The sequence below is a fragment of the Coregonus lavaretus genome (genome assembly GCF_964263955.1).
Source record: "Coregonus lavaretus genome assembly, chromosome: 3".
Lineage (NCBI taxonomy): Eukaryota > Metazoa > Chordata > Actinopteri > Salmoniformes > Salmonidae > Coregonus > Coregonus lavaretus.
Genome location: NC_139990.1, coordinates 23,684,607 through 23,699,029, shown reverse-complemented (window position 1 = coordinate 23,699,029; position 14,423 = coordinate 23,684,607). Strand labels below are relative to the sequence as shown.

The window sequence follows — 14,423 nt, the reverse complement described above, 5'->3', positions numbered from 1 at the left end:
ATTTGAAAATGCCTTGACTATTAGTTGGGCCGCTGTGGGTATATTACAGGCTCAGTGCTCTTTCATGTAGATAATGAGCGTTGGGAAGATTTTATACGAGGAGATTATTGAGAAACCATGATGGAGCGGTAGTGCACGTATATAAAACATTTGCTGGAACCGTGCCCAGATTCCATGCAAATGTCCATTGGTAAACATTCACAAATGTGTTCTCCTGCTGGGTTGGACCCTCTGCAAGCACAACAGATCCATCACAACCCCACCCCCAGGGGCCCCCTGGAGCCCAGAGAATTATCTTCTGGATGCTCCCACGGACAAAATCCTGTAGAATTCCCTCACACCCACATACGTTTTTCTGTGGGAGAGAACAAAAGCTGACTCTGTCTTCAGGGAGAGCTCTGATATTTATAGTTACACAGGGTGTTTGGACTTTATCGTGGTAGTGACTTGTGATAATGAATGGGGAGGTTGAGTGTTGTGTGGATAATTAATTTAAGAAGGGATATGATCCAAGTCTCTAAGAACTTGGATCATATTGTCAAACTTTCAATGAATGTCCAACAGGACCATCTATCAACACATACAGTAGATAGTGCCGACAAGGAATCCCCAGAAAGGAAATAACATCTCAGACCTGTCTGTCACACATGCCTGACCTGCTATCCAAACACATCATTAAACAACCATTCACTGGCTTCCAGGGGTCCTCTCATCTGCCTTTCATATTTGTACTTTATTGGTGAATAGCACTGCAAACTGGGCTAGGTTACATCTGCTCAAAAGAAGCACACTCTCTTGCAGGATGCTGACCAGCCTTATGGATTAAATGAGATTCTTTGGAATATGTGTGTCAGCCTGCAAAGCCGATACTGTGACAGACCCAGGACATGGCCTTGTACAGAGTTTTGTCCACTTCATTGAACACTGCCTTACAGCCAGCCTGGGGCATGTTAGGCATCCCTGCCAATCCCCCTGTCCTGACCATGACTGTTTTCGAAACACTTTCCCCCACTCCTGTCCCATATCTATCCGTCAGGGTGTCAGCAGCGTGGATTGTGTACCTGCCCATCCCCCACCCCTTCGTTAATGCTCAGGTCAGAGATGTCACTCTCACTCTCGGGGCTGGTTTCCCAAACGTCCCCCAGTCACCCTGAAGTCCTGAAACTGGAGATTTGGAGACGGGCACATTTGTGCATATTCAGTTCGTGGGCCATTCCCATCCCTTAACCAGTGTCTCTCTGCAAAAAATAACAAATGGGAGGGGAACAAATAGGACTCTTCTGTAAAGGTTTTGCCAGGCTGCTGCACTCGCCCTTGCCAACTCTGCAGGGAAACAGACGAGACCCTTGAGGTTTGGGCGTTCATTCACATGAAAAAAAACAGGCCTCAAGGTGAGAGGGAGCAAGAAGAGAGTTTAAGACCGAACCAAACTCTGATCCCGAAATGTTCTTTGAAACTAAACCCCTGTCAGAGTCGAAGCTGATCTCATGAGGAAAGTTTAACTTGGCTCTGGGTAGGTGTACTCTAGGGCATTGCCCGTACACTCCCCTATGCACAAGTGTGCTCACTCTCGTATCCATGCAAATGATATGAGATGTTTTATATCTTAGTTCATTGTGATTTGATGCAAGCAGATGGGTTGCACTCGGACTCATGGCGGTGAGAAACAAGAGCTGCTTGTAGGAGGCGAATGCGATGGCTCACGTATACACTACCGTAGCCAGTCACCTACATGGTCCCACGGTCCTGTTCACAGCCAGTGGTGCTTACAGCAACATAAACCAGGCCAACTCTCACTGAGTCATAGAGCTGACAGGGGAACATAGCCAAGTCCCAAACATCAGGAGAGCTGAGAGAGCCATGGGATGGAGGGGGCAGGATTTATGCATACCACCCCACCTACGCTTACCCAACCCCCTTCTCTTCCTCATGGGGCACACTTAAATATACTTACTCTGCGACCCCCTGCTGACTGGAGAGGATGGGGGCAGTCGAAACCCCCACCTCTCCTATGTAAAACTCAAAAACATCTGGCATTTGGTAAGGAGCATTTCCTCTACAACAGATACAATAGGGAGAGGGTAGTTGCCTGTGTCTTTACTGGCCAGTTCACAGCAAGATGAGCTGTCCAAACAACAATGGCTTTTTTATAGGCAGAATTTGAACATATGTAAAATATGGATGAAGGATACCCATTGTTATACTATGTTATCTAATCATCATGTTAGAATGTATATTAATTGATTGTGTAATTTATAAGAAACACAGAATATTATTTGTGAAAGGCCGATCCATTTCAGTGCCTTTATTACAGGTGTCTGTTCAGCTGAACACTTTGTTAATTTAGTGGACCCACTGACTTGACAATTGACCACAACTCCATGTCCTTTATAACCCAGACTTTTATAACCCAGAATCAGGTCATCCAAATATAATCCCTAACCCCAACTACAGTTTGTAAAAAGTGGTACTGACTCAAAATCTGAATAATCTACTATAATCCTGACCTCAACCAATCAGTGTTAAAAGGTCATGATGGATCCCGAATCATTTTACCTCACCCTAATCCAGACCACACACTTTGTGTGCCACTGACAATTGTTGAGTATGTTTGGTTTACACCCCTTGGTACATTGAGGCAAAGGAGAACTCCCCCTACTGCCACCTCCCTCCTTTCCCTCTTCCCCCACCCCTCACTCCCTCCCCTATCACACACACTCACACACCACATTCATTCAGAGCCCAGTTTGGAGTCTAATCACTTCATCACACACACACACTCTCGCTCTCTCTTTCTGGAGCAACATGCACAGACTAACCCACTACCGCTTTCTCTCGGTCTGCTTGACTGGAGTGCTATTGTTGCTACCTCTCTGCTGGGGTGAGTACTGCAATAGGCAGGATGTTTGTTTGTGGGTGCTTAGTACGGTTGTCTGTGGGGAGATTGAGTGCCATGAAAAAACAGAATATAAGAATTGAGAACCTGTGGTATGTGTATCTGTTTGCATTGACCTCTGATAAGGACATTCAGGTGTGTTGGGTTGTGAGAGAGTATTATTGGGTGATCTAGAACATAGCTTGAGTGAGTACTGAGGGAGGCAGGTGTAAGAGCTTTCCCACTGGGCACACACTGGTTGAATCAATGTTGTTTCCACGTCATTTCGATGAAATTACATTGAACCAACGTTGAATAGACATTGAATTGATGTCTGTGCACAGTGGGTTCATCATTTTCAAAAGTTATTTTCCATCGTCTGTTCACAAACTGGAATGTGTTTTCCGTGAAAGTATTGCCAGACTTGTACAATTGGAGTTACAGGGTAATAGTGGGATGAGGCATTGCTGACTATCAAATTTACAAATCCAGGTACTTTCCATCAAAATATTTTATTAGAGGGCTACTCAGCTAAAATGCTTAAAAGTCTGTGAAAAGTCTGAAAACACAGAAGCCAGTGAACCAAGCTGTACATAACCATTAGCGTTGCGCTGAACAAGGTTCCTCTCTCAAGCACAAGAGAATCCTGGGGGCAGAACAATCACCCGGCGATGTAATCCCGCTGCAGTTCCCAGCAGAGCTGTTTTGTGTAGAGTGAGCACGATATGCCTGCATCCTCCTTCACTCCCCCTGATGCCCATTTCCCACCGTGGGCTGAGCTGGCTTTTAGTCAGTGAGTGGGAAGCTCGATTGTTCTCAGGAAAAGTTTGCAAGTGCCTGTCAAACCCTCGGCCCAACGGATAGCAGTTGTGGTTTCAAGTCTGGATGAATTTTTTAATAAAGATGAATGGCATGTATTCTTTGATTGTTGCCTTTTTGTTGTGAAATCTCAGTACACAGTGCACATAGAGTTTGATTGTTTTCTTCCCATTTCATTATGGTTGGAGGCTTAACATGGCATGGGGTTTTCATGAGGCTTGGCAACTGCCTCTTGTGGGGGGGGGGGGTGACAGATTGTACCGACAGGGATTTATTTTATTTTATGAATCATAAAAGATTAGATTAGAGCGAATGAGGGAAAATGTAATGTGTCACGCTAACCCTGTTTGCCGGTCTCAAATTGTATTGGTGAGAATCTTTCCCGTGCTTTGCAATGTTCAGGCTGTGTTCAGCCTCCTTAGAATAAATGTTCCTTGACATGGGCATTCCCAGATTTAGGAAATTTGATCATCTTGCAAACCTTGGTGGTAATGACACATAGAGATGAAATAAAGGCCTAAAAACCAAACAAAGCTGTATGGGGTGTTAAAGTCTACACCAGGCTCCTTTTCACTGCATTTAACACCTGATTTACTTAACAACAGGAACATCTCAATAGGTGCTCCAGGTACGATATGACATGGCACTATTGTTCCTTAAGCAAGGGGGAGGCTGATGACATCACGTCTCCCCATCAGACCAACTCATTGAATGCCCTACTCCTTGAAGTTTGCAGTTGTGTCTAAAAAACACTATTTTGTATTTTTTTTTTTTACCCTTTATTGTACTGTACTGTATTTATACTTGCGATTTAAAATAATTGCTGGAGGACGTCTTTAAGCTGATGCCTAATTAAAATCTCAGACACACCGGTAGGATTGTCAAACGTTTGCCGTTGTCAAACGTTTGCCTTAGCACCTCTGAACAGACCCCTACGGAAAAAGATTGCAGTCAGAGTGCAGTATAACGGCAGTATGCGGCAAATACTGCGTCCAAAACAACACAGTTTTTTTACTGCAGTAATTTTGCAGTGTAACTGCAGTTAGAGTGCAGTATAACTGCAGTTCAACTGCAGTACACTGCAGTTATTCTGCAATTACAGCAAAATACCACAGTCGACTGCAGTCACTGCACTTTTACTGCAGTTTCAAAACTGCAATCTTTTTTTATAAGGGGAGTGTTGGCAGTGAATCTCTTTTGTGTTCACACAGCAAAGACCTTGGAAGTCGTAAGCCACTCAGCCTTATTAAAATACTCCAAACCAGAAGGTGGCAGTAGCGTTGTTTGGCAATGCATATCTGTGCATATTGCTTATGGTCTAGATTCCAAGCTATCTGCGCTAATGTTGCTATTTTGTAGAAACCCCATGTTGATACTAGCCAGATGGCCACAGCTAGATAACTACCTAGCAATATTATGAAGAAACAATTAAATTCACTCTCCATAATCCCATAATGCCAGTGCCAGGCCATAGCCAAATGTTTAGCTAGCTAGCTAACGTTAGCATATTCGCTAGCTAGCATAACATGGGCCGTGACTTCATTAATGTTCCCTGTTGGAGGGAGACATGAAAGGACCACTCCTTTAATAATAGGGTGTGTGAAAACAGTCATTCCAGACTTACCCCCAGATTGCGTATATGGCTGACCGTACAGTCTGTTTGCTAATATCGTTTCCCCTACGGGCTTAGCATGTGATGTGGTGGGTATTCTGAACTTGTATCTAGTTGTGCTAACAGAGCCCACTAGGTGAATCAGCTGAATCTGCAGCAACCAAAGCAGCAGGAGTGAGATTCCCTTCCCACAGTTCTTTCCCTGGACAACACATACTGTACAGTGACCACAATGGGACCTCGTCTTCCTACACTGGAGGGCAGGGTTAAAACAAGCAGCCTGTCTTCTCAGATGAAGCATAGATCCACTTATACTCACTATTAAAGGGTTGTGTCACTCATGGTTGTGTATGGAAGGGTTTTTCAACACTTGTTCATTGACTTTCATAGAGGTAGCCTAAATCTCGGTCCCGAGAGGAGACTGACTCACAAGCATTGTGGAGGGATTGAATATAGAGGATAGAAGGACACACACTGCCTCATTAATGATGCATGTGAGCTTCAACGTAGTTAGCTTTGACCCGAGATGCAACGTTTTTTAAAAGTGGTCCACACAATGCCAATGATAGTAGTACATTGGTGTTTAGTTCCGCGTAGCACTCCGCTGCCAGTGGAGTCTTGGTGTGTTTAAATAGAATGGGATTGTATATCTGAAGTCATAATGGCAGCCTGCCACAAGCTAAGGAATATGGTTAATCTCTGGGTTAAACTTTTTTTTGTAAATTTCAAAAAGAGAAGCTAGAATCAAAGCCCATCTGAAAGTTGTTTTTCTTTGGTAGTAACATTTCCCACATGTACCTTATCGTTTTACACTGATCCTCCCCATCAGTTATTGTAATGTCTGTAGGCCATCTCTTCTACTTCAAGGCAGCCGTTATGACTCCACCAGAAACAGATAAACAGGGAGCGGGACTGGTACATGATTTATTGGGGTCTGCTCAAGTAGACCAAACTGAAGCAGGAGGATGTTTGTGGCAATGATTACATGTGGGAAACTGGAATGAGGAGGGACATTAGCAAAACTAATTATAAACTAGTCCCCCCAGATGATCATGATGAGTCTCACTGACTTTGAGGGCAACTGAACACATCTGGAAAAAAGTTTAAGTAAACTTAATAGCAGGGAGTCCAGTTCAAATAACAGAGGCAGACACATACAGTATATATTGTGTCCTTGGGAAATGCACTTGACTCACAATGAAACTAATACAGCTGTATAAATGAATCATGTGCAACTGGTGGATCCCTATTTAGATAGACATTTCTGGGGACAAGGAAGTGGGCTATTGGGGTCAGTTCAGTTCCCATCGTCTGTTCTTCAGAACCTCCGCACCACAGGGGAGGGTCCAGAGCTTCTGTGAGATCTAATGGTCCCAGAACCACCCGAGCATTGGCGGCAGGGTGACCCCTGTCCTGAGGTCTCCCATATCTCTCATGCGAGACAGCCCTGGTTCGCATGGCCTAAGTGATGTGCAACTTTCCGAACCGTTTGATGACGAGATGTCCCCTGGCTGCCTTCGTCTCTCCCTGATGTCAGGTGACTGGATGGAAGTCCTGCAGCTTGAATGATGTTATAGGGAGGGTTACTGATTCTCTTGAGTGTGTTCACAGACTTGGATGCTTGAGGAAGTTAGGGGTCACAGTAACTTTGAGGTGGACAGATCGCTGGTATAACATTTTGGTGCAGTAAAGAAAAGTGCACACTCACATATTTAATTCCAATGTTTCGGCCTTACAACCTTCGTCAGACCTATAAAGGTAAACTAATTAAACAAAATACTCTCAACTGACCGAGACCGATTTGTAACAGTTTCAACACAACATTTGGGGATGCAGTGAAATGAACGACAGACGGATATGCTAACAAAACAATTATGTCAATACTTATATTGGGGTAGTACATTATGTCCTTGAGTGACATCAGTGCTGTCCAGATAAAAGCTGACTTCCTATAACCCTTTTGCCACCTGTGTCCAACATCATGATTGACTGACAGTTCCAGCTTTGCTGTGGCTTTTGTTGTATTTGTTTAGCTGACCCACCTTAATAACCCGAGTTTGTCTCAAATATTGCCTTACCCGTTAAGCTGTTCTAAATTAAGTTTGAGCAACAGCTGACAGAACTAAGTGCTGTGCTGATTTTGATTAGTTTGGAGGAGCTGACCTGTCATTCCCTGGTTCAGTGTTGTGCAACTCTGTCCTTTTCAAACAGTCAGCCAAACACCTGCTGACTAACGTAACGACTAAGGTGCGTGTGGGTGATATACTGTATCAGTCTCCTCACTGTTCTATAATACAAGGAAAATGTGTTAGAAATGAAAAGGGCACTGTAGAACAATCTGAGGCATCTTTGTTTAGGCTTCTCACATGTGTTGGGAAAAAGGGTAGAACATTTTGTTAAACCACTGCTTTTAACTGTAAAAGATGCAGAGATTTTACATGTACATTTTAGTAATTTAGCAGACGCTCTTATCCAGACGGACTTACAATTAGTGAGATGGCTTTCAACACCCGGTATATTTAGGACATATCGTGAGAGAGAAATTTCCCTCACAGAAACGTCTGTTGGCCAGGCACGATTCATGGATCCTATGCTGCTCCCCCCTCCCCCCCTGCTCATGTGCCAAAACTAAGCGTGATTTCCCTTGAGTCAGCTTCTGTTCTTGAGTCGATCAGCTTTGTTTAGCACTGGACTCAATGTGCATTAATCGTAGTAAATTATTAAGACTGTCATTAACGTTCAACAGGCTCTGCTGAATCTTTACTGACCAAATGGCATTAGATTATTCAGAATATAAAGGTTCATCACATTTTATGAGTGTTAATGGGGTGACTGTAAATACTGAATAAAAACACTTTAATAATGCTTGATGATTAAAGAGCTCAGGGAATTTAAACAGAGGGCGAGATGGATTAACCCATTTTAAAGGTTTACTGAGATTTAGGATTGGCACCTTTTTTTTTACTGTCCATTTGGCCCCTTAAGTGATCATTTACTCTAAAATCACTGTTTGTGAGACATTTTCAGACCCCTGAAGTCCCAAGCTATCGGTTGTACGTATATGTACAGCTATATGCCTCAACTCTAAATTAATATAAGATAGGCCCTGTCTAATTTACTGATTCTATTTTGTGCCTATCTTTCCCATTCTTTTGGAATTGAGGCATATAGCTGTATCTATACAACCGATAGCTTGGGACTCATCTTGACATTAGACCACTTTTTAGGTCTGGAAATAATGTATCTGATAAACTTTCCATTTTGTGTGGACTATCCCTTTAAGCTATGCTGATGCCAGCCGTGTGCCAGACAGCACATGGAAAATAAAACATTGTAGGTCAGCTTTCCCCTCATCTTTGACCTTGATTTTTGTTAAAGCTTTTTATTTGTTGTTTATTTAGACCCAAACACAATCTGTTCTTGCCTCACTGCATTGACGTAACCTTCAGTTTCTGCTCCATCCCTACAGGCCAATATGTATATGATGACTACGGTGACACAACACTGACACCGGACTACGACTACAACGCCACCATTGAATACAGCTTTTTCAGTATGTTAAAACATTTACTTTTTATGCATTGAGTTTATCCCCGTTGGTACAACATCATTAAAACAAAATATTTAATCTGCTTCTTTGTGTTTAGTTCTTTGAAATACAGTAAGTACTGGAAAGTTACCTCACAAATAAAATGTGTTGTTCACTAGGTAACACTAGTACTGAGGACCTGGACAAGTTTCTAAGTGCAAGTGAAGAGGAGGATGATAAGGGGGAAGAGGAAGACACAACCTTCTCGACCGCTATGTCGACCACAGACAGCAGCATAGTCACCATGGCGAAGGTATCCCATCATGTTGCTGCAGTCGTTTGTGGCTGATTAGGCTCCCTTTTATCTCCCAAACAAAAGGTCTATCATATATAGTTTACCTTTGAGTCATATATCTTTTAAGATGGAGGCTTAAACCAAAACCACATACCTCTACCCTGAGAACACTGATGTCACACTGACCTTATGTTCCATGCTTGCGGAAGTTACGAGGACGGTTACTTGTGTTTTACGTGGGTGTGTGGATTACCCAGGGGAAAACCAGCACTGGAGAGATTTAAGACAGATGGGTTCTATTGTGGAAATTCTTACACAGGGACACTCAAAGTCAATCTTAAATGAATCATTGTTTATTGTCAGCATGCTGGAGAGGTTCCACCCAACTCAATGCACCATATGTACACATGTTGACCAGGAGCTCTAACGGGGCAGTCCCGTTAGTTCCCTTATATACTGACGTCATATTTGCATGATTTAGCTTATTCATGATTAATTAATCATTAACGTTTGCTTCATTCATGTGACCGACCAATACTGGGTCATGCATGTGACAGACCAATACCTCACGAGGCTTCTTTTCCCTAAGCTGAGACCTTGAAACTGAGATATCCCTTTCTCTAAACAAGGTTCTGGGCGTACTGCCAAATTGCAGACACTGATAGTGAGGATTCGTTCAAACAGTCACTTGCATGAACACAGAAATTGGTTTATAGAAAAGCACAAACATAGAACATAGAAATTGTTAAATAGAAAAGCACCAACATAAACACATGAACACAGTTCATTTGGAACAATAAAATTACTAGGAATCACAGCAATTTTGGAACCACTACTCCTGCTGCTATTTCCACTACAGTATTGTGTTTTTGTTAGTTTCAAATAAACAGCATTTTTAAATCCAAATCTTAACTGACAGCAAGAACAAACTATGACAACCCACTTTTGTTTAGTTAGCCTAGTCCTATTTCAAAATGAGTGGATAGCTTTACCAAAATGATAACTGTACTTGATTATTACATGTTTTAAGTCCTCAGACACGCATACATTCCCTGGAAAGACAATACAACATCTAATACATATTGCTTTGAGGGTGCTTACTTTGAAAGTACAAATTCAGCACATTTCAGAGGCTTAGTCAAGATCCAACAAGTGGATCCTATTATCGATATGGGTCTGTCTGAAAGCCCCAGCTGCTTTATATCTCAAACTCAAGTCCAGGAAATCCTCATCAACAAACACTCTGGGATTCGTCCAAAGCCTCCCAACCATGAGAAAGCAGGAGGACCTTCTGCCAAAGAGCAAATCAATCCCCAACAGTCAATGTGTGTGTGTGTTACTACTTTGTCAGGGGCTGAAAATACTATTTATGTTGGTCCTCATTCATCCTAACATGAATTCCAATCATAATAGCGCTAAAAGACTAAAACCCCTTAGAGTTTACATTAAGAGATACCACATAAACTTGTATGTGTAGGGTATTACAGCTGGTCACACACATTCACACGCACTTATAACATCAATAAGATAACATCACTTTATTGGTCAATTGCACACAAGGTCCAACCAAAATTTGACTTCCACTTATAACCCAACCCCTTCGAGGGGGGGGGGGGGGGGGGGGGGGGGGGCACCCAGTGTGGCATTGTAGCCTGTCCAAAACCTGTATATGTACGTGTATGTATGTCTTTGGGTTGGGTTATAAGCAGAAGTCACATTTTGGTTGGACCTTGTGTGCAACTGACCAATAAAGTGATCTTATCTTATTGATGTTATAAGTGCGTGTGAATGTGTGTGACCAGCTGTAATACCCTACATATACATGTTTATGTGGTATCTCTTAATGTAAACTCTAAGGGGTTTTAGTCTTGACATTTAAACAATTATCATTGGAATTCATGTTTAAATAGAAACTCTTCCTTGTCTGTGTAAGAATAAAGAGGGTGCGGGATGACCACCTCACTTGCTCAAGGCTCATACAGGTCCTTTCCAAGTATATATATAACACTAAGGTTAAGTAACAATCCAGCGCCATATCTTTAGCGGGTGTGTGATAAATCATTTGAGCGTTGCACATTCATATAGAGTTAGTGCTGAAGATGCAGACTACAATATTTTGACTCCCGAGTGGCGCAGTGGTCTAAGGCACTGCATCACAGTGCTAGCTGTGCCACTAGAGATCCTGATTCGAGTCCAGGCTCTGTCGCAGCCGGCCGCGACCGGGTGTCCCATGTGCGGCGCACAATTGGTCCAAGGTAGGGGAGGGTTTGGCCGGCAGGGATGTGGGTTCGTTTCCCACGGGGGGCCAGTTTGAAAAAAAAAAAAAAAAACGAAACAAACAAAAAAACATGTATGCACTCACTAACTGTAAGTCGCTCTGGATAAGAGCGTCTGTTAAATGACTAAAATGTAAAATGTAATATACAGATTATATACACTGTGTATACAAAACATTAAGAACACCTGCATTTGTATTTATTAGGGATCCCCATTAGCTGTTGCCAAGGCAGCAGCTACTCTTCCTGGGGTCCAAACACATTAAGGCACTTACATTACATAGAAGATAAAACAGTACATCATATAACATTATTACACCACTACATTTCTACAATACGAAATGTATAATACCACCATACAACAATATTACAATGTATGTGTGTGTAGAGTACGTGTGCTAGCATTGGCGTCAACATGGGCCAGCATCCCTGTGGAACGCTTTCGACACCTTGTAGAGACCATGCCCCGACGAATTGAGGCTGTTCTGAATGCAAAAGGGGGGAGGGTGCAACTCAATATTAGGAAGGTGTTCCTAATGTTTGGTGTACTCAGTGTATTATATACATTGTAAGGTATTATGTATACACATACATGCTAACACATTCACATAACTATATAAATGTTAGAAGGTAGCTGTTATTATTGCCTTCTAGCCCAACAAAAGCATACAGTATTTATATAGCAGACTTGAACAAAATCTCTCCCACATTAAATTACGTCGAACCATTCAGCTGAACATTCAGTTGTTCATGGCACTGGTGGACATTGGTGGCAGTGGTTGCTTCTTACTCAGTTCTCGTCTGGTCACCTTGCCACTCCTCAGTTTATAACTCTCTTGCCTCGTGATCTTTTGTTTTATGCTAGGCAGGACTGTTATTTAATTTTGTTACGGTTGAGAATGACTTACATTGGTGTTGTGTACTGGTTTGTACAGGGCTCCAGGACCGCTCCTCCTTGTTTGCTGCTCGCCCTGGGCTTGACCGTGCACCAGCTGGGCCAACTCCTATGAGGGCCGGGACCAACGACGTTATAGGACACATACTTAGGAGGTGGGTCACACACATGCTAAAATACATATACTAAATACACACTTGAACATACAGTATGTATACTCATTGGCGGGTCAAACACAATAATGCATAATAATACTTACTACAGATTTAAGTGTGAACGGTTCCAATAATTGTGTACTACAGCTCCAATAATAACAGGGTATGTAGATGTAGTGATATTTTGATACAGTAGATGACACTTTGTGCACACTAAATAATGTGGTGAATATGTCTGATTGCTACAGAGCTATTTGCAACCTATCTGTAGATTATAAGGTGGACACCATTAGTAGCATACCACTATCTTTTTTAATGTGCATGTTTCTCTTATTAAATGGCTTTTACATTTATTCATTTGTATGTATGGTTTGGGAATTAATTGTTTTAGGACCTTTTAACAAGAGTCTTATTGATTTTAGAGAGCATGCACTTGTTTATTTATGACTTACCTGGAAATTCAGTCCTCCAGGGGCCTGGCCTGCTGCTTTTAGAACTCACTCAGTACCATCTTCATTTCATTTATGATCCTATGATTCCATCTAGCAACTTTTAAGGGTACTGCAATTGAAAAACATTTTATTGAAACATTGGAGGGGCAGATAGGAATAGGCCTGTGCACCTAAAAAACTAAACAGTTTATTTTAACCCTACCCAATATAAAACCTAACCCTTGCCTGTGCCATTTCTGGGTTGCCTTTCCAACATTTTAGACAGTTTCAGTTTTATTTTTAGGTGCTAGCATACCTCTATCTTTACATATGTGCATTACATCATATAGTGTGATGAGTTCATTATTATTTGGTTGAAATCATGACTAGTGTTTTTCTCTAACATTTCAGATATCCATGGATCTATGCAAGAAGGGAAGAGCGTGAAAGGACAGCAGTGACACTTGGGGACATTTCACCAAAATACTGTGAACTCAAACATTCTTATGCAAAGAACCCCTCAGTCTATGACTGCTCCCCCTCAGGACCTGAAACCCAAACCAGGGACTCAAACCCCTACTCACACTGGACATGTCACTACAACACATCACCCATAGTATTCTATAGGAGTCAATCACTTCACTTTTTTTGTATGTGTTAATACACACACAACACTGCTTATGTAGCAAACGCCACCACTGCTCAATATTCATATGGTTTTGCATAATTCAGGGAGGTAGCTGATCTATAAGGTTGGTACATGCAATATTAGGCTGCTGGAAACAAATGCCCAATGGCGATTTATTAGATGTGAAAGGAGGCCGGTTAATGAGAGGACATTATTGTGTTGCTCAAAAAGTAAGAAACAGATTGGAAATATCTACAATCCCACAGCAACGCATAACCTGTTATGCGCTTTGTCCATCAGGGTGGTCAATCGTATTTTTCTTCTGTTTTGGAACTACTTTGATTCATGTGGCTTTTTGTTGAGAAAACGTGTCATTCTGTTAATGAAAAGCTCCCAAAAGAATGGTTTGAAAAGGTTGTGAACCTCAATACCATTAGCACAAATATATCTGATGTTCCATTTCACACGTGTTCATTCCAAGCTCCACTACTTCCCGTCTGTGTTTATGATGTAAGAAACATCACACACAAACATGGCAAAGCATCCTTCTAATCTGAGCCATGCTGTTTATTGACTTTGACCACACACACAGGCACTTTCCTTAGAAAATGGCACTTCTGCATCACCAGTCACCCCCTCATAAGGGCAGGTGACCCTCTGCAGCACACCCTTATTCCCATGTTGTGTTTTCTACCATTTTTATAAGTGTTTTATAAATGTTTTATAGACGGTGAATAAATGAACTCTACAGAGGTGGTCATACTGACAACACAAGGTTAATCATGTCAACTGATTAATGGTTTTGTCAGTGTAGTGTATGCATTTATACATATTGTTTATATTTCATAATGAATATTTTGAATAAATTTGTTCTCCTATTCATTTTCATATTATATAATTCATTTTTG

General features: G+C 41.9%; 1 protein-coding gene across 1 annotated transcript; it reads left to right on the top strand.

Annotated features, from left to right (window-relative positions):
- Positions 1 to 2,723: 2,723 nt before the first annotated feature.
- On the top strand, positions 2,724 to 14,403 carry LOC311125301 (uncharacterized protein). The gene is made up of 5 exons (XM_084158391.1): positions 2,724 to 2,881; positions 8,776 to 8,859; positions 9,015 to 9,148; positions 12,342 to 12,456; positions 13,299 to 14,403. The coding sequence occupies exons 1-4, from the start codon at positions 2,806 to 2,808 to the stop codon at positions 12,414 to 12,416; spliced, it is 369 nt and encodes a 122-aa protein (XP_084014517.1). The 5' UTR covers positions 2,724 to 2,805; the 3' UTR covers positions 12,417 to 12,456; positions 13,299 to 14,403.
- The last annotated feature ends 20 nt before the right edge of the window (positions 14,404 to 14,423 follow it).

Coding starts and splice junctions, on each gene's coding strand:
- LOC311125301 (XM_084158391.1), top strand. CDS start 2,806: ATGCACAGACTAACCCACTACCGCTTTCTCTCGGTCTGCTTGACTGGA. Junction 8,860..9,014: donor CATTGAATACAGCTTTTTCA/GTATGTTAAAAC, acceptor GTTGTTCACTAG/GTAACACTAGTACTGAGGAC. Junction 9,149..12,341: donor GCATAGTCACCATGGCGAAG/GTATCCCATCAT, acceptor TGGTTTGTACAG/GGCTCCAGGACCGCTCCTCC.